Source organism: Mastigoproctus giganteus, chromosome 10 (genome assembly GCF_048544385.1).
Source record: "Mastigoproctus giganteus isolate SK-2022 chromosome 10, ASM4854438v1, whole genome shotgun sequence".
Lineage (NCBI taxonomy): Eukaryota > Metazoa > Arthropoda > Arachnida > Uropygi > Thelyphonidae > Mastigoproctus > Mastigoproctus giganteus.
In genome coordinates, this window is record NC_143584.1 from 190,234,990 (window position 1) to 190,258,862 (window position 23,873).

The window sequence follows — 23,873 nt, forward strand, 5'->3', positions numbered from 1 at the left end:
AGTTGAATGCAATGTGAATGCAATGCAATCAGCAAAACTATGGATAGGATTTCCAGTCAATGGAAGAAGGTCATTGATATACAAGAGGAAAAGAGTGGGGGAAAGAACTGAACCTTGGTGACACCGGCATTAGTGGAGAAGTTAGAAGACAGAGAGCCATCTACCATCACCCTCAGTGAGCGATCAGAGAGAAAACTGGATAACCAATTACTAAAAACAGTTGGCAAACCATAAGATGGAAGCTTGTTTAGAAGACCTTTATGCCAAACACGATCAAAAGCCTTTGAGATGTCAAGAGCAACTACTTGTGTCTCACCGAACCTTTCCATTGAATTAGTCCATAAATGGGTAACATAAGCCAGAATATCTCCAGTGGATCGACACCGATGGAATCCATACTGGTGATCGTTGATCAGACGAAAGGGTTCTAGGTAGTTTAAGAGTTGGCGGTTAATTGATTTCTCCATTACTTTAGAAAGAGTAGAAGTAATTGCAATGGGACGATAATTGGATGGGAGGGATTTGTCACCATTTTTAGGAACTGGCTGGATATGAGCAAATTTCCAAGCAGAAGGAAAAACACCTTTGGAATAAGAAAGTGAAAAAAGGCGGCAAAGAATAGGAGTAAGTTCAGGAGCACAGGTTTTGAGAACAAGTGGAGAAATACCATCAGGACCAGGAGCTTTCTTAGCATCAAGACTCATCAAAATCCTTCTGATATCCTTTTGACAGAAGACCACAGGAGGCATTAAATGGAGCGTGTTGGGAATGGTGGGAGGTGTTTTACCAAGATCATTAATACATGAGCTGGAAGAAAAATGGGATGCTAGCAGGTCAGCTTTATCCTTGGCTGAAGTGGCAACAGAACCATCTGGTTTGGACAGAGGTGGGAGCAAAGATGGGCAAAAGTTGTGGCCAATAGCTTTGGCAAGAGACCAGAATGCTCGGCTACCATTAGGGCAAGAAGCAAGTTTTCTACTCTTAGCCTGTTCAAACTCTAGTTTGGACTGATTAATAACTGCTTTACAACTGTTGTGAGCTTTGGTGTAGGCAGAAAATGAAACTGAAGAATTAGAAACAAGCAATTACGATATGCAACATTCTTCTCTTGGACAGCCTTAGCACATTTATTGGAAAACCAAGGTTTAGATAATGGACGAGATTTTAAAGTGGAGTGTGGGATAAGGGGTTCCATTCCTGCAAGAATAATTTCACTGACACGATCTGAGCAAACATTGACATCAGAAGTTTTGAAACAGTAATCCGAAGGAAAAGAAGAAAAGAAGTCTCGCAGGTCATCCCATTTTGCATTCTTGTAATGCCAAACAACACGAGGTTGGGAATAGCCATGAGATTAAGGTTCCATTGGAGAAGAGACAATCACCAAGTTGTGATCTGAAGTGCCTAAGGACCTCTCACTTCGACCGTGTACTTAGAAGGGTTGTTTGTGAGAAAAAGATCAAGCGTATTGGCTGTATGATTAGGATTGTCCGGTATTCTTGTAGGTAAATGAACAATCTGTGCTAGGTCATTAGTAATTGCAAAAACCTCAGCATCTCGACCTGCTGGGTCGGTGTGACTAAAAAACGGAAGCCAGCTGGAGTTGTGAACATTAAAATCACCAAGGAAAATTACCTCACTGTTAGGAAAGTTGGACTGTAGAAAGTCAAGTTGCAAAGAGAGAAAGTCAAAGAGCTCCAAGTGATTAGTGGAGTTGGGAGAACGGTAGAGACAACAGATGAATTTGACACAATGAGGTAGAGAGATTTTAAGCCAGAGAAGATCAAAGAGAGGAGATTCCAAATTGCCAAGTCTCTGACAGGGAATATCAGAACGGACATATGCACAAGTACCACCTTTGAGGCGAAAGGAATCATACAGCGAATAATTTGGGCATCTGAGATGAGCAGTAGTTGGATCAACCGATTCAACTTCTGCTCATCAACTGAGATTCTGTCCGAAAAAGTACATGGGGTTTGGCAGACTGCAAGTGGAAATGGACATCGTTGAGATTAGAATTGAGACCACGTATATTTGTGAAATGAATTAGGAAGTCCTTGGGAGGTTTAGATCTTTTTGCAGTTAAACTTGCTCTATTAGTTTGACAATTCATGGTGTATTCAATAGTAAGAAAAAGTGGGTGGGACATGCTGTATGAAGTAATGAAATTTTTGGATATGGCGTACATATGGGAAGAATATACCCAGATCCTTGACATGATGTGGCCTCGACAATGCTCCCCGCATACACACTACTCGGACTCCCTCCAGTCACTATCTGGCAGAGTAGAGGTAGCAAGATTATACCCTAGCTGATCCGGAAGCCTCCTAGAGAGTTACCAATAGGTTCTGTCCGGTGTACTAACTAGCGGCCGGCCTGCGAACACCGTTTTAGAGCTGTACACTCGAAATGTAAGGAATATTGGATTTCGCCACGACGTTCATCATAACCTCAAAAGTCATCAATCATACTGCATGATGGAAGAGATAGGGAAGTGTTGACCGTAACTTAGCTCTAGAGACTAAACATGGGTTCCACCACTTCAAGCCTCCAATAAGCAAAGTGGTGGTATTTCACCGGTTGATGAGAGTCATCTACCACCTAGTACTGCCTGGTAACATAGAGGGCCGGCATTCCTCCATGTGGTGTGGGTGCCACACCTCGACCCCTGCTTACGTTGGTTCACACCTGGGTGGTCACTCACCATGTACTTTTGCATGGAGGTTATACCCAGGATTACTAACAGTCCCACCATCGTGAAGGTGCAAGCAGAGGATTAGGCTGTCACAGACCGTCCGGACTTCGCCGAAATTGGGTCCACTTGACTTGAGTGTCACCCGAATATCAGTTCCATCAGCGTTTTAGACTCCCAGGTAGCAAGTACAGCTTGTCTGGCATATCTGAGAGAATGTCTGTGACAACCTCAAGGACCATTTGCCTCAAAGTTTAGGTTATGGTGCACATCCTCAAAAATTTCTTCACTATTATTAGGCTGTTCTCCATGATTAATAGAGGAAGAAGAAGAATAGAAAGCTTTCATATGTTACTTCATCCAAGGTGACAAATCCGGCATGTTTGAAGCAGTTAGTGATTACTTTTTCATCAGTGAACATAATGTGATTACCAATATGCTGTTTTTTTTTTTTTTTTTTGGTAGTTGTTGGCGCATAGGCTTCTGTGGCCATAATCTGCCTGCCAAGGTTTTTGCAGTACATTGATCCAAGCCCGAGGCGGGAATCGAACCCGCGACCTTTGGGTTGCCAGGCAGGCACTTTACCCACCCGCCTAGCCCAGTCGGCCAATATGCTGTGTCTTGAAAGCAAAATGCTATGAGCAGTTAATGTGCTGCAAATATTGGATGTAGTATGATTACCACCATGCTTACAACATGTCGATTTTTCATTGTATTTTGCTTTTGAGACACAGCACAATGTTATTTACTACCTGGTGTGAGCTAGGAATAGAGTCTGACCTGTATTGTGTTTGTCAGGCTTTAGAGACTTGAGACCGTGTGTTATTTGACTGTTTGGTTTACGATCAGATGAGAATTAATCTTGTAAATGTGGTGGTTGATTTATGCAGAGGTAATGAACATAAATTGTTATCTTGGTTTGAGTATTTTCGGATATTTCAGTAGTTTGCCAGAAGAGCTTTTCGGAAGTGGAGGCAGCTTAATGTTCTGATTGACAGTGATTAAGTTTTTGTTTTTTTTTATTTTATCTATGCTGTCTCAGCCTTTTTTTAAAATTTTATTTATTATTATATTTTTTTTTGCTGGCATCACAAACTGACTATGCGGGATTTACTCCTGACTGCTTGCATATGTTTTTTTTTTGTTTGTTTGTATTCCTGGTGTGGGCCGTCAGGATGCGGGGAAGGTGACACCTATCGGTATTGCACTTCATCCAATGGGTGTGGAGTTCGTGCATTGTGCCCAGACAGGAATAATTGACCCAGATTCGGCTCTAGGGATGGGCACTGGAAGGCAATCGCCAATTTGGTGTTTGCTCCCTAGTTGCAGAGTGACTTTTTTTTTTTCTATTGGTAGATGTTCTGCTTGATACTGATTATATGGTGGAGATGGACTTTAAGTCTAGGTGCCACCTTACATTCATCAATATACTATGACTACTGTGTTATTTACTACCATTCTTTGGTATTGCTAGTTTTTTTTCTTGAAGCACTGGATTACGCCTTGATTAAATAGATGAAGAACTGATGTCATATTAGTTGGCAGGTATTCCACAGTGATTGCACATAGACCATTTACTTGGCAATGAGGGGTGCAGTTATCCATAAACAACAAAATTTTTCTGTTCTCCCTGCTCATCTTGAGATCTGAGTCTTTCTTATCCATTCTTTATAGATTTTTGGTGACATCTAAGCCTTTTGGTTTGCTTGATACACAGTTGGCAATGTCTTCAAACGTTTAAAGCCTCAGAACTTCTGAGCTTTCCCAGTGATTAAGCAGAGAAGCTTCTTTGTGTCAGACATGTTTGCCACTAAGAGAATGGTAATCCATTGTTTTGACTTTTTTTTGCCTCTACATTTCTCACCTTTAAATGTGTTTTTTCCAGTAGCAACTTAAAGGAAAAAAGCCCGATTTAATCAGCATTGAAGATGTTGTTCTGGTTGTGTTAAGGAAAACATTTTTTAAGTGATTCTCCTTCCATTCTGTTATATCTTCAGTGTTAATGGCTGTACTTTTACTGCACACTTTCTTGAAAGATAGTCTATGAGGAGTCTTTATAGGTGCAAATTATTTAGCCTTAGTTTTTAAAGGATTTTCATATATAGGAATGCTTTCTGCACACATTTTTAGTCATTCCAAAAGTACCTTTTCATGAAATGAATACAGGTGACCCCCGCTTAACGCTGATCATTCGTTCCGGAAAAACAGAGCGCTAAGTGAATCCGCGCTAAGCGAGCGCCACTTTCCCATAAGGTAACATATGTATTTATGAGCTGCGGTCAGTGCCATAGGATATTTCCTAATGAATAATAAACAGTAATGAAAAGATGCACAAATGTCGGTCAAAATATTTAATATTCAAATATTTGCACATATAAAATATTCTGCATTGCATACGTATAATTATGTGGTAACTGCTTGCGTATCAAAAGTAAATTTAAAATTCCAATTAAAATAATGAATTTAATTTAATTGATGAATTTAATCATGAAAAATGTGTGGATTTTGAGTTGAACTTTGGCCCTCTTCCAAATAAACTAAAAGGGGTATTAATTTTAAATCCCCCGCAGCGTTACAACCAACAATAAAGTCAACCGATCCTTCACCGCTTTGAAACCTGCATGTTTTTTTCTTCTTTCAATATGAAACTTCTTTTAGGCATTCGTTTCCACAAAAGTCCTGCTTCAGCTATGTTAAAAACTTGTTGAGAAGTATAACACATAATACCCCTCTTCAATAATTTTAACAAAAGTTCTTTTTTGAAAGTTTCGGCTCCTTGATCTGCACTTGCGGCTTCTCCCTGGATTTTAAATCTATTCAACCAGCCCTTACCAGTTTTAAATGGTTCCACATTTTTTTTTTTTTTAGGCGAGTTTTCTTCAGATCATCATATTGGCTAATCTCTTTCTCTCTCTCTTTTTAATATTTAACTTAACTGAATTCTGCATTGGAATATTATCTTCAATAAAATTAAAGTCTTTCCATTTCAATCCTAATAGCCGGCCTAGTCCTAGTTGCTTGCAGTGGAACAGCTATCTTTCCCGCTGCAAAAATTAATTCTTTATTTTTTTATAATTGTTCTTACAGTTAAAGTTGCAAGTCCTAAATTATGGCACACATCCGTTTGTCGTTGACCGGAATCGATTCGCTTCAAAACGTCTAATTTACTTTTCAAATTCAGTCTTTTTCTTACATTTATAGTCTTCGTACTGCGCCCAGTCGTTGTTGCTTTTTCATTCCTATCAGTCATTATTAACTCTTCGAAAATGTAACTGCGTTGGTTGAATTAATTACGATACAATGTTCAAGTAAACTTTCCGTTACGCACGATGTCTAATACTCTACTGAGTGATGACTAGACTTCGGATAAATGCATATAACGCAAATATTACAAGCAATATACTTGATCATTTTTTAAAATGTTGATCGCGGAACTACGTAACAAGTCACTGTACTGAAACTAAATTAGCGTGCGAGAAAATTTTACTAAGCGTGGGAAACGTTTTAATGCTGTTTTGCTATTCATTTTCAAGCTATCGACTCCATCAAATGAAACGATTTCGTTAATATGTCAAAAATGTAATCCGTAAAAGAGCGTTATAGTGATCTGTGACAGCGTTATAGTCAGATACGGGTTATAATATAAGAACAGCGTTATAGCGAATCAGCGTAAAGCGAACCGCGTTATAACGGGGGCCTGCTGTACTTTGCCTTACGTGTTTTGATCCTACCTGGTGCACCAGATTTCTCAAAGCTTCCATTTTTTTTTTTTCAGTCTTTCAAAATGATGCACAATGTACTCTTAAGAATGCTGGACTGTTTAACGAGGTTAGTCTTAGAATGCATACCATTATGTAGAGCTTGTAAAATCTTAATTTTTTCTGCAATTGGCAAAGCTACCTGCTACATAGGAGAGCCATATTGATAAACATATGATCTGTACATACTGTACATAAATGAACTTCTAGTCAAAATTAATTTCATTATACCACTGAGCATGGGAAACTACTGAGTGATTTCTTACATTCGGCTTGCAAACAGGTAAGTTCAATAAATTAGTATTTCATTTTGAAATATAAATATTGTGATAAAAAACAAGTGGTGAAAATTTTTTGGTCATTATAGAGAATTTGTTGTCTTTCAGAGTCCTTATAATGAATGTAAAATAGCCTTAGGTTTAGCGAAATTGGCTGGGCCCAACAACATAGGCCATTATAATGTGCTGGGACATTAATGAGGAGGATCATTATAAAGAGCTTTGACTGTTTTATTTTACAGGTTTTTTTCGTTTGGCTACTAATTGTGCCTGTGAATTGTTTAAACTTGATATCTTTGTATGAATGAGTAACAATTCCATCATGCTGGAATTGTTACTCATTCATTCCAGGTGCTGTGAACTCTTTCCTTTGTAGGACCTTGAATTATTAATATACTAATTTTAATAACAAGATGAAGTTGTATATGTGTATTACATGCACGTGTGCAAGCACACATACAAAAAGATGCTGTATTGTAATTGACACATAGTTCTCATTTCTGTTATGTTCTGAGAATAGCATAACAAAGGCCAGAATATTATATATTTAATTTTTTTATAAATATTGTATTATTAATAAATAAAATGTTAGCTCAGCAAGTGATAGAAGGAGATGTTGTTGTTTGGTTTTTAGGAGCATTAGCAACTAAGGCCATATTGCTCCGGGAATATGCGGTGGTCATTCCCTGACCTTTCCGCATCGTCCGTATTTGGTGGTGACGGATAGAAGGAGAGGAATACAAAAAAGTATATTAGTAAGTACAGTCTTACTTCATTAGTGAAATAATTTTAGAAAACATATCACAAATGAACAGATCATAAGTGCTAGAATATATACCACAAATAAACGCATTGTCCATCGTAAAAAAAAACATAATTAAACGACTCTAAAAGAATGACATATACAAACTTTTTTTTTTTTTTTTTTTATGAAAACCCAAAACATGAGAGGTATTAGAACCTATAGTACTTACTACCTTGCATGGGCTGAAAGTTAAGAAAATGAAAGAAGATATATGTTGACATTAGACTTGAATTTCTGTAGAATGTAATTTTCAGGAAATATGTATGAAGGAAGGTTGTTCCAGAAAACGGAAGCTAAATGAATTAACGAGGAAGAAGAAAAGTTGGTTCTGTGCGTTTGGAGTTGGACAGTAAAAGGATGTTGACTGGTTGTGGCACGTGTCCAGACTGCTTTGGAAGGGAGAATAGGATAGAAACCAATCCAGAAGGACAGTGACCATGAAAGTATTTATAGAAAAGGCATGTGGCAGAAACAGAATATCTGTGAGACAGAGAGTGGAGAAATTATGTTAGAGATTAGGCATTAATTAACTTAACTGCCTTCTTTTGAATGGAATCTAGAAGCCTGAGAGAGGTATGGGAGACACTTTCCCCAGGTGTGGTAACTGCATTCCATGGTACAGCATGTTTGGGATTTGTACAGAGTGGACAGCTATTTGGAAGAAAAGTAACACCAAGAATGAAAGAGAAAACCCAGTTTTTTAGATGCAGAGGAAGTAATTTGCTTATGCCAAGAGAGATTAGAAGTCACCATAATCTCCAATAGAGATCTATGATCTTGCCTAGAAATCAAATTGTCATTGAAGATAACCATAGGATCAGAAGAATCTTATTTTGCAAGATATAAGACAGGACTGAGTTTTAGAAGGATTGAAATTAACTAAGTTATCTTTGCCCTACTGGAGAATTATCTGGAAGACAGCATTTAAGGAATTGGTGGTGGATATTTGAGAAGTTGAAGCTGCTTGTACAGGGCAAGGTTTTTCAAACTGGAAGCTGGAATGCAATGTGCTATCATCAGCAAAACTATGGATAAGATTTCTGGTCAATGGAAGAAGTTTATTAATATACAAGAGGAAAAGAGTGGGAGAAAGAACTGAACCTTGGGGAGAACACCAACATTAGTGGAGAAGTTAGAAGATAGAGAGAGAGAGAAAGAGAGAGAGATCTACCACCACAAGCATTGAGCATTCAGAGAGAAAACTGAATACCCAATTACAAAAAACAGTTTGAAAACCATAAGATAGAAGCTTATTTAGAAGAGCTTATGCCAAACACTATCAAAAGCCTTTGAAATGTCAAAAGCAACTGCTTGAGTTTCACCAAACTTTTCCATTGAATTTGTCCATAGATGGATAACATAAGCCAAAATATTGAAATCCCAACAGATATTGTTGGGATTTCAGAGACGTGGTGTCACACAGATATAAGGAATGTAGAACTGGAATTTGGGGAGTACAATGTCTACAGAAAGGATAGACAGGATAGGAAGGGAGGAGGGGTTATGCTATTAGTTAAGAAAGACATAAAATCCAAGGAAGTGAAGCCAGTCGACATCGCTGGACAGTGCAGTGTCGAGTCAGTTTGGTGTGACATAGGCATTGGGAGATCAAAATTGAGAGTAGGAGTGTGCTATAGGCCTAATGACTCTGATGAATATAATAAGAAACTGTACAGAGAAATAGAGTGGGCCAGTAAATCAGAGAGTCTTATAATGGGGGATTTTAATTTCCCAGATATTGACTGGAATTTGGGGGCTGGTCACTCACACACTAGCAGGGCTTTTGTGGATTTATTGGATGATTGTTTTCTACATCAGCATGTTCGGGAGGCAACTAGAGGGAGTAATACTCTTGATTTGATTATCAGTAGTGATTCTTCATGCATTAAGAATCTGCAGATAAATGAACCACTAGGTGGCAGTGATCACAGTGTTCTGAAGTGGGAGTTACTCAAAGAGGTAACTACCATTAGGGGTAAAGGGAAGGGGTATTGCTTTCGTAAAGGCGACTACAATGGACTGAGACAGTATTTAAATTTTATACAGTGGGATCAACTGATGATGTTACCAACAGCAAATTCAAAATGGGAAGCATTCAAAGAATTTATCTTGGAAGCTACTAGGCTTTACATACCAACTAAGAAATATTGTTCAAGGTTTAGGCCAAAATGGATGTCAGATGAACTAATGAGGCATATTATGGCAGAGAAGAAAAATGCATGGGATACATACAAATTAACACGTGACACAGAAGCCTATGATAGATACAAGTTGATCTGTAACCAAGTTACAAAGGAGGTTAGGCAGGCGAAGGCAGATTACGAGAGATCCTTGGCAAGGGATGCGAAGAAAAACAGCAAAGAGTTCTTTACTTATGTAAACTCTAGAAGGAAGGGGATGAATCAGATTGGTCCACTTGATATCGATGGATCAACTGTTGATGACCCTGCTCAGGTAGCTAACAAACTAAATGAATATTTTGCATTGACATTCACACATGAGGAGTTATTCAGCAAGGGGAATGCCAGAGGTGTATTCAACTCTAGCAGTAAGCTAGAGAATCTTGTAATAACTGAGAGTAAAGTGGAGGAGAAATCGTTGAAGATTAACACAAGAAAGGCACCTGAGGTGGATGGGATCTATCCAGTTATATTAAAGGAGGCAGCAGAGGAAGTAAGCAAACCCTTAGCCATAATTATGAGAGCTTCCTTGGACTCAGGCGAGGTACCCATGGACTGGAGATGTGCAAACGTGACCCCAATTCACAAGGGAGGATCAAAGGCTGACACAAGTAATTATAGACCTGTGAGTTTAACTTCTGTTCTCGGAAAATTAATGGAGGCACTGGTTAAAGAAGCACTTCAGGATCATCTAGACAAGACTTCAGTTATAGCTCGGACACAGCATGGTTTTGTTAAGGGGAAGTCGTGTCTGACCAATTTGATTGGATACTATGATGCAGTCACTAAAGAACTGGATGCAGGGAATAACTTTGATATTATATACTTGGATCTTAGAAAGGCTTTTGATACTGTTGCACATGGAAGACTGCTGCACAAATTGGAGCAGTGTGGCATTGGAGGCAAATTGCTGCTATGGATAAAGGAGTGGTTGAGGAGGAGAAGACAGAGAGTGGTAATCAATGGACACTGCTCATCGTGGACTAATGTTATTAGTGGAGTCCCTCAGGGTTCAGTGTTGGGTCCATTATTGTTTTCTGTATTCATAAATGATATTGATGATGGTATATCAAGCTTAATGTCCAAATTTGCAGACGATATGAAGGTTGGCAGGGTTGTCAAGGACACTACTGACACTATGCTGCTGCAACAGGATCTGGAAAGGTTGGGCAGATGGGCTGAGAGGTGGCAAATGAAGTTTAACATTGACAAATGTAAAGTACTACATATGGGAAACAGCAACCCCAGAGCAACGTATCAACTCTGTGGTACTACACTGACAGTGGTAGAGAATGAAAGGGACCTGGGGGTGGTTGTGCAGGCAGATATGAAGTTCTCTGAGCAGTGCAGACGGGCTGCAAGAGTAGCTCATGGTGTATTGTCAATGATATATAGGAATTTTTCTAGCAGGGATAAGGAGGTGATTATTCCCTTGTATAAGGCAATGGTCAGGCCACACCTAGAGTACTGTATACAGGCCTGGAGGCCTCATTTCAAGAAGGATGTAGAGCTGCTGGAACGAGTACAGAGAAGGGCAACAAGATTAGTGAGTGGAAAAAGGGGTGCTCTTACGAAGAAAGGCTTAAGTTTTGCGAATTACAGTGTCTGGAGACTAGGCACCAGCGAGGTGATCTGATAGAGGTGTACAAAGCCTTGAATTGTTTGAGCATGCTCAATGCTGATGGGATTCTTCCTCTTGCTCAGAATAATCACCTGAGAGGGCATAAATTCAAATTGAGGAAAGACAGATGTAGGATAGATGTGCGGAAATTTGCCTTTAGCCAGCGGTTGGTAGGTTGAACAGACTTCCATCCCTTGTCGTGGAAGTTGATAGCCTAAATAAGTTTAAGGCTCAGCTGGACAGGTATTTCGAATGAACAGAGGGGTGAAGTGGAAGTGGTTATTTTTTATTTATTTATTTTACTTTATTTATTTTTTTTGGCTGATGCTGCATAAGCTTGCTTTCTTGCATCAAATGCCTCTTCTGATGCTAATGGTATTAGTATTAGTATTAGTATTAGTAACGGCCGTATGGTGCAAGAAAGCCTATGGCTTATGCTGCACCAGCCAAAAAAAAAAAAAAATCCGAACAAAACAATGATAAAAACAAAAATTAAATAAATAAATAATAATAATTAATAAATAAATAAAAATAATAAAATGAAATTAAAAATTAAATAAAAAGGAAATTAATCCTATCATCCTATGCGCTTCCCTTACCCGAAAGTACTATCCAGATGACCTTTGAATTTCCCCAAACTGTCGGCCTCTACCACCCATGAAGGCAACTTATTCCAGTAATTTATAACTCGCTGGCTAAAATAAAACTTCCTGCAGTCCAATCTAAACATTTCCCCGCGTAACTTGAATTTATGTCCCCTAGTTCTAGCATCATTTATAATCTTGAAAATTTTGTCCTCATTCATTTTACTGATGCCTCTCAGAGCCTTAAACACCTCAATCAAATCTCCTCTAAGGTGTCTAGTTTCCAAACTCTGCAACCCACATATTCGAAGTCTTTCTTCATAAGGACGCCCTTTTGCCGATCTCACCAGGCGAGTTACCCTTCTTTGCACCCTTTCAAGAAGCTCGATGTCTTTCTTTAGGTGCGGTCTCCATACTTGAACACAGTATTCCAAGTGTGGTCTAACATAGGCCTTATATAATGGGATTATCACGTCCCTATCTCTACTTGCAAAAGTTCGATAGATCATCGATAGGACACCATGGGCCTTCCTTGCAACCTGTTTACAATGCTCAGAGAATTTCATGTCTGACCGTATCGTAACACCCAAGTCCCTTTCCTCCAGTACTGGGTTTAGTTGAACTCCACCAAGTGAATAAGTTATTTTGGGATTACTGTTTCCCAGGTGTAATACCTTACACTTTGTTGGATTAAAGCACAGCTGCCATTTTTCTGACCATTCTTGAAGTCTATCTAGGTCTCCCTGAAGAAGCTCAGCTTGACAGTGATCATTAACTACTCTACCAATTTTAACATCATCTGCAAATTTAGACATCACGCCCTCTATCCCTTCATCAATGTCGTTTATGAAAATTAAAAACAACAGTGGTCCTAATACTGATCCTTGGGGACCCCCACTTCTTACATGGTAAAAGCCTTTGAAATGTCAAGAGCAACTGCTTGAGTTTCACCAAACTTTTTCATTGAATTTGTCCATAGATGGGTAACATAAGCCAAAATATCACCAGTGCAGTGATACTGATGGAATCCATACTGGCGATCATTAATCAGAGGGAATGTTTCTAGGTGGTTAATTGATTTCTCCATTATTTTAGAAAGAGAAGTAAGTGTGATGGGACAATAATCAGATGGGAGGGATTTTGTCACCCCTTATAATGCTGGCTGAATATGAGCAAATTTAAAAGCAGAAGAAAAAACACCTTTGGAATAAGAAGGTGAAAAAAAGCGACACAGAACAGAAGTTCAGGAGCACAAGTTTTGAGAACAAATGGAGAAATACCTCAGGACCTGGAGTCTTCTTAACATCAAGATTGTCCAAAATCCTTCTGACATCCTTTTTACAGAATACACAGGAGGCATTGAATGGTATGTACTTGGAATGGTGGGAGGGGGTTTACCAAGATCACCAATACACGAGTTGGAAGCAAAATAGGATTCTAGCAGGTCAGCTTTATTGCTGGCTGAAGTGGCAATAGAACCATCTGGTTTTGACAGGGGGGGGGGAAACAGAGATTGGCAAAAGTTGCAGCCAATAGCTTTGACAAGAGACCTTTGAGGATGCAAAAAATTATTTTGATATCATATATTTGGATTTCAGGAAAGCTTTTGACACTGTTGCGCATGGAAGACTATTGTACATATTGGAGCAGAATGGTATTAAGGGTAAGTTGCTACAATGGATAAAAGGATGGTTAAGTGGGAGAAGACAGAGGGTGGTAATCAATGGGTGCTGCTCTTCGTGGACTAATGTTATTAGTGGAGTCCCACAGGGTTCGGTGTTAGGTCCACTGTTGTGTTGTATATTTATCAATGATATTGATGAAGGTATATCAGGCTTAATGTCGAAGTTTGCAGATGATACAAAGGTTGGCAGGGTTGTTAATGACAGTAATGGGAGTGTGCTACTGCAACAGGATCTAGATAATTTGGGCAGATGGGCTAAGATGTGGCAACTGAAGTTTAACCTTGGCAAATGCAAAGTACTGCATATGGGTAGAAGTAACCCCAGAGAAATGTACCAACTGTGTGGTACTACACTTAAGATGGTAGAAAATGAAAAAGACCTGGGAGTAATTGTGCAGTCAGATATGAAGTTTTCTGAGCAATGCAGACAGGCTGCCCGGGCAGGTCATGGGGTTTGCTCGGGTTTGCTGGAACAAACTTCCATCTGTCGTTGTGGAAGTTGACAGGTTAAATAAATTTAAGGAGGAACTGGACAGGCATTTGGAGGGAATGGTGTGATTTTTTTTTAATTTTTTTTTTATTTTATTTTATTATTATTTTTTTATTTATTTATTTTTTATTTATTTTTTTATTTTTGGCTGATGCTGCATAAGGTCATACAGTTGCTTTCTTGCATCACATGCCACTACTACTTTACTACTACCAAGAATGCTTGACTACCACTTGGACAAGAAGCAAGTTTTCTACTCTTAGCCTGCTCAAAATCTTGTTTGGATGGATTAATAACTGCGTTACAATTGTTGTGAGCTTGGTGTAGAACAAAGGATTTCATCCATGCAAGAATAATTTCACTGACATTATCTGAGCAAACGATATCAGAAGATTTGAAACATTAATCCAACCAAGGAAAATAAGAAGTGAAATCTCACAGATAATCCCATTTACCATTCTTGTAAAGCCAAACAACACGAGATTGAGAACGGCCACAAGAGAAAGTCTCCATTGGAGAAGAGACCGTCACCAAGTTGTGATTTGAGGTGCCTAAAGGACCAAATACCTTGAACATGTACTTAGAAGGATTTTACGAGAAAAAGATCAAGCATGTTGGCTGCGTGGTTAGGATTGTCTGGTATTCTTGTAACTGAATGAACAGTCTATGCAAAGTCATTAGTAATTACAAAAGTCTGAGCATCTTGACCAGCTGGTTTCATGTGGCTGGAAAATGGAAATCAGCTGGAATTGTGAACATTAAAATCACCAAGGAAAATTACCTCACTGTTAAGAAATTTGGACTGGAGAAAGTCAAGATTCAAAGAGAGGAATTCTGAGAGTTCCAAGCGATTAGTCGAGTTGTCACATTCTGTCAAATTCAGCTGTTTCAGCTGAATTTGACAGAATGTGGTAGAGAGATTTTAAGCCAGAGAAGATCGAAAAGAGGTATTCCAAATTACAAGTCTCTGACAGGGAATATTAGAATGGACATATGCACAAGTACTACCTTTGAGCGAAAGGAATCATACAGCAAATAATTCGGACAACTTAGATGAACAGTGGTTGAATTAACTGATGAACTGGAATTCTGTCAGCAAAAGTGCACTGGGTTTGTTTGGCGGCTGTTAGTGAAAATGGACATCATTGAGATTAGAACTGACACCACATATATACTGGTGTTCAAAGAAAGAGCATCACCCCTTAAAGTTGTAATTGTCGTCTGAAAAATGTAAGTATATAGAATGCATCAGATAAGATTGACACGCGTACGTGATGCCGTAATATTGAATCAGCTGTTACTTTCAGCTATATAAGCACGCTCTGCAAGAGTTGCAGTCATTTCTTGCTTGTGTCATGATGGCGAGTTATGTGCAGTTGATGCCACGAAGAAAGAGTGCTATTGTTGCTTTACACGAGGAAGAATGTTCTTCCCGTCATATCCTTTATAGAGTGTCTTGTAATCAGTCAACAGTGAGATTTCTTTCCAAACTTACGAATACTAGTTCTACTGATAGGAAGAAGGAACCGAATGCAAACGAGCCTCTATGCCAAAACAGGACCACGTTTTGAAGTGCTTTTGTCTTAAAATCTATAAAGCTTCTTTGTCTGAGCTGAAAAGAGAAATAGGAAGAACATACAGGAGTGGTAGCAAGTGCAGTAACAGTCAGAAGATGCCTCTTCAAAAATGGATTTCTAGCTCATCATCCTAAGAAGAAGCCCCCCCCCCCCAAACAAAAAATGAAAAAGACCCAATTTGGTGTAAGGTGCAGTGGAAGTCAGTTATTTTCTCAGATGAGAAGAAATTCATACTGCATGGCTCTGATGGGAGACAAACGATTCGCTGTAAATGTGGTGAAGAATACCATCCAAACTGTCTACAGTGAAATTCCCTACTAGCCAAATGATATGGGGGTGCATTTTGTATTGCGGAGTAGGTCACCTGCGTTTATAAACGGTTCCGTAAATGCTAATGGATACCTGGCTATATTGGTAGGCAAATTGCTGCCAACCATTAGAGACCATTTCAACCCTCCAAATTACTGCAAGTTTTAAGGACAACTCTGCTCCTTGTCATCGGGCAAAAAGTGTAAGTAGGCACTTCTGTAGTTATTTTAGCTTTGTTTCTGCTTTAGAGGTTCAACTGTAATGTGTTTACATTTGTTACAGGTGAAAAAATGGTTGGAAGAATGATCCATCACAACTCTTAGCTGGCCAGGAAACAGCTTGGATCTGAATGCTATAGAGAACTGTTGGCATCGTGTGGAATCTGCAGTTGCCAGAAAGAAACCAAAGACCCTTTGTGAACTTCAGGAAGCCATAATTTGTGTTTGAAACCACAAACTATCAGTTGATTTACCGGCGGAATTACTAAACAAGTAGAGGTCACTGTTGAAAAAAAAAAGCTGTGAATTAGGGTTGAATTGGAAAGTGTCTGCAATTCTGCCTAGACATGATAGGAGGGAGTATATAGTGAAAGCCTTGTCAATCAATTCGGCCCTGGAGAGATTTTGCAAGGCTCAAGGGATAGAAATTTTCTCAACCTGGTCTGTGCTTGTTAACAGGAGAGACTGCTTCTACAGGGATGGGATATACTTAAACAGAAAGGGTGTAAGAATATTTGCTGATGCTATCGAGGCAGCGTTAAGTGGGTCGGAAAACTGCTAGATTGGGGGGATAAACGGACTAATAGATTAATAGCAGCCACTGGCAGAGGTGAAAGTGATTCTTGCACTGCTTCTATTGGAATGAGCAGCAGCCTGGAAAACAAGGTGCTGGGTATTTCAGAGACTTCTGGGAGTCTTGCGATACAAGTAAACACATGGATCGTGTTAGGGTACCTAAGAATAGGAGCAGGTGTATGTAGACCAATGCTAGGAGTTTAGTAAATAAATTTGATGAATTTGAGGTGTTGGTCAAAACATCAAAGGCTGATATTGTTGGGATATCAGAAACGTGGTGTCACAAAGATATAATGAATGCAGAACTGGAATTTGGAGAGTACAATGTGTACGGGAGGGATAGAAAGGGAGGTGGGGTTATGCTATTAGTTAAGAAACACATAAAATCCAAGGAAGTGAAGCCAGTCGACATCGCTGGACAGTGAAGTGTCGAGTCAGTTTGGTGTGACATAGCACTGGGAAATCTAAATTGAGAGTAGAAGTGTGTTATAGGCCTAATGACTCTGATGAATATAATAAAAAACTGTACAGGAAAATAGAGTGAGCCAGTAAATCAGTCTTATAATGGGGGATTTTAATTTCGCAGATATTGACTGGAATTTGTGGGTTGGTCGCACACACACCAGCAAGGCTTCTGTGGATTTATTGGATTATTGTTTTCTACATCAGCATGTTCGGGTGGCAACTATAGGGAGTAATACTCTAGATCTGATTATCAGTAGTGATTCTTCATGCATTAAGAATCTGCAGATAAAGGAACCACTAGGTAGCAGTGATCACAGTGTGCTGAAGTGGAATTTACTCATAGAGATAACTACTATTGAGGGTAAAGGGAAGGGTTTTTGTTTTCATAAAGGCGACTATGGAGGTCTGAGACAGTATTTAAATTCTCTACGGTGGGACCTACTGATGATGTTACCAACAGAAAATTCAAAATGGGAAGCATTCAAAGAATTAATCTTCGAAGCTACTAGGCTTTACATACCAACTAAGGAATATTGTTCAAGGTTTAGGCGTAAATGGATGTCAGATGAACTAACGAGACATGTGGCAGAGAAGAAAAATGCATGGGATACATATAAATTAATGGGTGATATGGAAGCCTATGATAGATATAAACTGGTCTGTAATCAAGTCACAAAGGAGGTTAGGCAAGCAAAGGCAGATTATGAGAAATCTTGGGCAAAGGATGCAAAGAAAAACAGCAAAGAGTTCTTTACATATGTAAACTCTAGAAGCAAGGTGATGAATCAGATTGGTCCACTGGATATTGACGGTTCAACCGTTGGTGATCCTGCTCAGGTGGCTAACAAACTAAATGAGTATTTTGCATCTGCATTCACACATGAGGAGTTATTCAGGGAGGGCAATGCCAGAGGTGAAGTAAACTGGCAGTGAGCTAGATGGTTTTGTAATAACTGAGAGGAATGTTGAGGAGAAATTGTTGAAGATAAACACAAGAAAGGCACCTGGGGTAGTAGTAGTAGTAGTAGTGGCATGTAATGCAAGAAAGCATGTGTATGAGCTTATGCAGCATCAGCAAAAAAAAAAAAAATCACACCATTCCTTCCAAATGCCTGTCCAGTTCCTCCTTAAATTTATTCAACCTATCAACTTCCACGACAGATGGAAGCTTGTTCCAGTAATTAACCACCCGCTGGCTAAAGGCAAATTTCTGCACATCTATTCTACATCTGTCTTTTCTTAATTTGAATTTATGCCCCCTTAGGTTCGTAATCTGAACAAGTTGAAGGATCCCATCAGAATTCAGCGTACTCAACCCATTCAAGGCCTTATATACCTCAATCACATCACCACACAGGTGTCTAGTCTCCAGCCACTGAAATTTGCAGAACTTAAGCCTCTCTTGGTAAGAGGATCCCTTCATTCCCCTCACCAATCTTGTTGCCCTTCTCTGTACACGCTCAAGTAAATCGACATCCTTCCTAAAATGAGGCCTCCAGACCTGTACGCAGTACTCAAGACGTGGCCTGACCATTGCCTTATACAGAGGGATAATCACCTCCTTTTTCCTGCTAGCAACATTCCTATATATCATTGACAAAACCCTGGCAGCCTGTCTGCATTGCTCAGAAAACTTCATATCTGCCTGCACAATTACTCCCAGGTCTTTTTCATTTTCTACCACCTTAAGTGTAGTATCACACAGTTGGTATGTTTCTCTGGGGTTACTTCTACCTGGTGCAGCAAGACACTATGCTGCTGCACCAGGTAGAAGTAACCCCAGAGAAACATACCAACTGTGTGATACTACACTTTCCAGGATCTGGAAAGGTTGAGCAAATGGGCTGAGAGGTGGCAAATGAAGTTTAGCATTGACAAATGTAAAGTACTACATATGGGAAACAGCAACCCCAGAGCAACATATCAACTCTGTGGTACTACACTGACAGTGGTAGAGAATGAAAGGGACCTGGGGGTGGTTGTGCAGGCAGATATGAAGTTCTCTGAGCAGTGCAGACGGGCTGCAAGAGTAGCTCATGGTGTATTGTCAATGATATATAGGAGTTTTTCTAGCAGGAAAAGGAGGTGATTATTCCTTTGTATAAGGCAATGGTGAGGCCACACCTAGAGTACTGTATACAGGCCTGGAGGCCTCATTTCAAGAAGGATGTAGAGCTGCTGGAACGAGTAAAGAGCAGGGCAGCAAGATTAGTGAATGAAAGAAAGGGGGTGCTCTTACGAAGAAAGGCTTAAGTTTTGCAAATTACAGGGTCTGGAGACTAGGCACCAGCGAGGTGATCTGATAGAGCATAAAGCCTTGAATTGTTTGAGCATGCTCAATGCTGATGGGATTCTTCCTCTTCCTCAGAATAATCACCTGAGAGGGCATAAATTCAAATTGAGGAAGAACAGTTGTAGGATAGATGTGTGGAAGTTTGCCTTTAGCCAGCGTGTAGTTGATTTGTGGAACAGACTTCCATCTTTTGTTGTGGAAGTTGATAGCCTAAATAAATTTAAGGTTGAGCTGGACAGGTATTTGGAATGAATGGAGGGGTTTTTTTTGGCTGATGCTGCATATGCTTGCTTTCTTGCATCGTGTGCCTCTACTAATGCTAATGATTAGCATGAGAAATTGATCTTGTCAGTGCCTCGACAGTGTGCTGCTGTCATCAGGGCCAGAGGCGGTTCAACTAAATATTACTTTGCACCTGGGGAACCTTTCATTTTGTTTTCCATTTAAAATGATAAACTGAAGCAAATTGAGAGCTTCTGATAACATTTCAGCCATAATTGTCGTGTTTATCAAAACTGTTGTATAAAGGTTGCATATGCTCATTTTGGAATATTTTGAGAGCACCTGTCAAATATTACTTAGCTTCACCTTAACTAACTTTTGTTTATATTTCTATTTGTGATGGTAGTCATTAATGTATTATACCATCGAGAAAAAGGGTTAGAAATGTGAAATTCCTATGTGATACAATTTCTTTGAACACCAGTGTATTTGTGAATTGATGAGGAAATATTTGTGAAGTTTAGATCTTTTTGCAGATAAGTTGGTTCTATTATTTTGACAATTTGTGGTATATTCAGAAGTAAGCAAAGTTATGGTTTACAGCATGTAATTCATTCATTACTTCATACAGCATGTATGAAGTAATGAAATTTTTGGATATGATGTATGCACGGTAAGAATATACACAGCTGCTTGATGTAATGCGGCCTCGACAATGCCTCCCCGCATACACACTACTCGGACCTCTCCAGTCACTATCTGGCAGAGTATTGGCAGTGAGATTATATACTAGTTGATCTGGCAGCCTCCAAAAGAGTTATCGATAGGTTTGGTCTGGTGGACTATCTAGTGGCCTGTCTGCGAACACAGTTTTATAGCTGTTCCATTGAAATGTAAGGCACATTGGGTCTTGCCATGATGTCCATCATAACCTCAGAAGACATCAATCATACTACATGGTGGAAGAGATGGGAGGGTTGCCGAAGGTTTACTCTGGAGACTACACAGGGATTCCACTGCTTCAAGGCGCCTACGTAGCCAGGTGGGAAGGAGCAGCAGTGCGTAGCACATGCTTCTTGATTAGACCGGGGTTCGAGCCCGTCACCCCCAAATACGGAGGATGCGGAAAGGTCAGGGAATGACCACCGCATATCCCGGAGCAATATGGCCTTAGTTGCTAATGCTCCTAAAAACCAAAAAACAAACAAACAAACCACCGCTTCAAGCCTCCAATTAGTAAAGTGGTGTTATTGCATCGGTTGATGAGAGTCATCTGCCATGTAGTATCAGCTGGTCGCACAGAGGGGTTGAATTCCTCTGTGTGGTGTGAATGCCACACCTCAACCCCTGCTTACATTGATTCACACCTGGGTGGTCATCTCCAGTATGCTAGGTGCCATATTGGGTACTTATACATGGGGTTATACCCCAGGTTACTAATAGGCCCACCATCATGAAGGGACAAGCAGAGGATTTGGCTGTCATGGACTGACTGGAATTTGCTGAAATTAGGTCCAGTTTGATTTGTGTCTCCCCCAAATATCAGTTCCATCAGCATTTTAGTCTCACAGGTAGTAAGCCCAGCTTGGCATACCTGAAAGAATGTTTGTGGTAGCCTCAAGGACCTATTTACTTGTGGAGTGTTTGTTTAAACCTATCCTTTCACTGATGAAGTTGCATTAAAGTAACACCTGAAAGGATGTTTAATTGACATCTAGCAGGTATATCACGTATTGGTAACCATTCTAAAAGTTTATGATTACTGTTTACGTAGATTTTATGTACTTTCTGTATTCCTGTTTCTGTCATCTTTCTACCAGTGATTATATGATTGTTATTTTTCACATGAAAGATTAGATTGGAAAATAGATTATGACAAATTATATATGTTTTTTTATTTTAAACAGAGGATGGTTGGGTCGATGGTTTTGAATCAGATCTAAATGATGTTATGTCAACTCCTGAAATTGAAGACGTTGAAGATATATCATTGAGTTCAGCGTATGGACCTGAAAGGGTTATAAATAAGTATGAAACAATTCCATAAGCAAGCTTATGCCTACTGTTTATGTAGGTTTGATATACTTTCTGTATTATTGTAGTTCTTATAATGCATTTTACTAAACTAGTTGACAGTAACTTTCACAGTGAAGCATATGCATATTTTTCCATTGTATAGGGTGCTGCAGAATTATCTGCTGGTTTTTAAAGTGAAATAAAATTTCAAAGCAAATTGACAAAATTTTTTTACACAGATAGATATATTCATATTTTCATGAAGAATTTATCTTGACCATTACTGTTAAAATTTATGACATTTTGTAAGTGCCCACCATGTTCTGTGTCTGTATTGCGAGGTGATCTGATTGAGGTGTATAAAGCCTTGAATGGTTTGAGCATGCTCAATGCTGATGGGATTCTTCCTCTTGCTTAGAATAATCTCCTGAAATTCAAATTGAGGGAAGACAGTTGTAGGATAGATGTGCGGAAGTTTGCCTTTAGCCAGCGGATGGTTGCTTGCTGGAACAAACTTCCATCTGTCGTTGTAGTAATTGATAGCTTAAATAGATTCAAGGCAGAACTAGACAAACATTTGGAGCTAGTGGATGGGTGAAATGAGAATTTTATTTTATTTTTTTGACTGATGTTATATAAGCTTGCTTTCTTGCATCATGTAATGCCAATATCATGGATATCATTACAATTTAAAGTATGGTGTTATGGATTGCTTCAGTACATTGGCATATTTTCTCTTGCAATACTGACAGGATGTGTTTTGTACACCTTTTAGGATAGCTCTACGAAAGAAATCCTATGCAGAAAGATCAGGCAAGTGGGCAGGCCAAGTTGATGTGAGACATCACGCTAGTGGAAACATTATGTAGAACTGCCATGCAGGTTCTAAATAAGCAGTGGCGCTAACATGCTGGACGCACAGGGCTGATACATTGATGTTGGGATGGTTGTTTGGCAGAAAGATATCCATCATGACTTTGTACAACTTAGAAAAAATAAGAATTGCAGCACGCTCCTCTCTGTCCTCAAAAACAGGGACCAATAATAACATTAAATGATATCACATGTCACTTTTATGCTAAGCAGAGGACTTGGTGAAGTTCATGAGGGTTATGTGGCATACCATTAAAGTTCCAGTACTATTTATTCATATAACCATACATGTGGAAATGAGCATCATCTGAAATCAGGCAATTCATTTATATTAAAAGAGGCAGCAAAAGAGGTAAGTACACTTTCAGCCATAATTATGAGAACATCGCTTATACAGGAGATATATTTACAGACTGGAGATATACAGAAGTCTCCTATTCACAAATGAGAATCAAAGGGTGAAGTGAGTAATTACAACTCTCTAAAGTTGACTTTTGTGCCAGGGAAAATAATGGAGTTAGTAATTAAAGAAGTAATGCACACTCACCCTGACAGAAATGCAGTTATATGGAAATCACAGCATAGACTTATTTAGAGGATGTCTTGTCTGACCAGTCTGATTGATTACTATGAAGTAGTCACAAAGGAACTTGATGCAAAAAATATTTTTGACATCATATACTGAGATTTCAGTAAAGCTGTTTTGATACTGTTCCGTGGGAATGACTGTTGTACAAATTGGAGCAGTGTGGCATTGGGTACAAGTTACTGTTGTGGATAAAGGTATGGTTGAGTGGCAGGATATAGAGAGTGGTTATTAATGATGACCACTAGTCTTCTTGACTAATGTTATGATTGGGGTCTCTCAGGATTCATTGATGACTCCCCTTACTGTTTTTAATTTCAAGTTTAATGTATAAGTTTGTAGATGATACAAAGGTGGGCAGACTGGTTAATGATAGTGACCAGAGTACACTTCCCCAAGATCTGAAGAAATTAGGCAGATGGACTGAAAATGGGAATTGAGGTTAATACAGCAACTCCCCAACTTACAAGGGTTGTGTTACGTGGAACTCTACATAAGTCGAATTTTATATAAGTCGGAATTTCCCTAAAGACTTATGCAGCACTTGCAACTATGTGCACTGAATTTGATTGAAGAAAAAAAAGAAATATTCGACGAACATATAAATAGAATTATTTATTCAATTTATTTTTATCTTGTGCAGGGA

The 23,873-nt window shown here is 39.2% G+C and overlaps 1 protein-coding gene across 1 annotated transcript in view; it reads left to right on the forward strand.

Annotated features, from left to right (window-relative positions):
* Positions 1-23,873, forward strand: part of LOC150079667 (C-Jun-amino-terminal kinase-interacting protein 4-like) — a 540,406-nt gene that overhangs the window by 118,173 nt on the left and 398,360 nt on the right. The window contains exon 7 of the mRNA XM_090383158.1: positions 21,660-21,780. Coding sequence (XP_090239284.1) covers positions 21,660-21,780 — 121 coding nt within the window. The remainder of the gene's footprint in view (positions 1-21,659; positions 21,781-23,873) is intronic.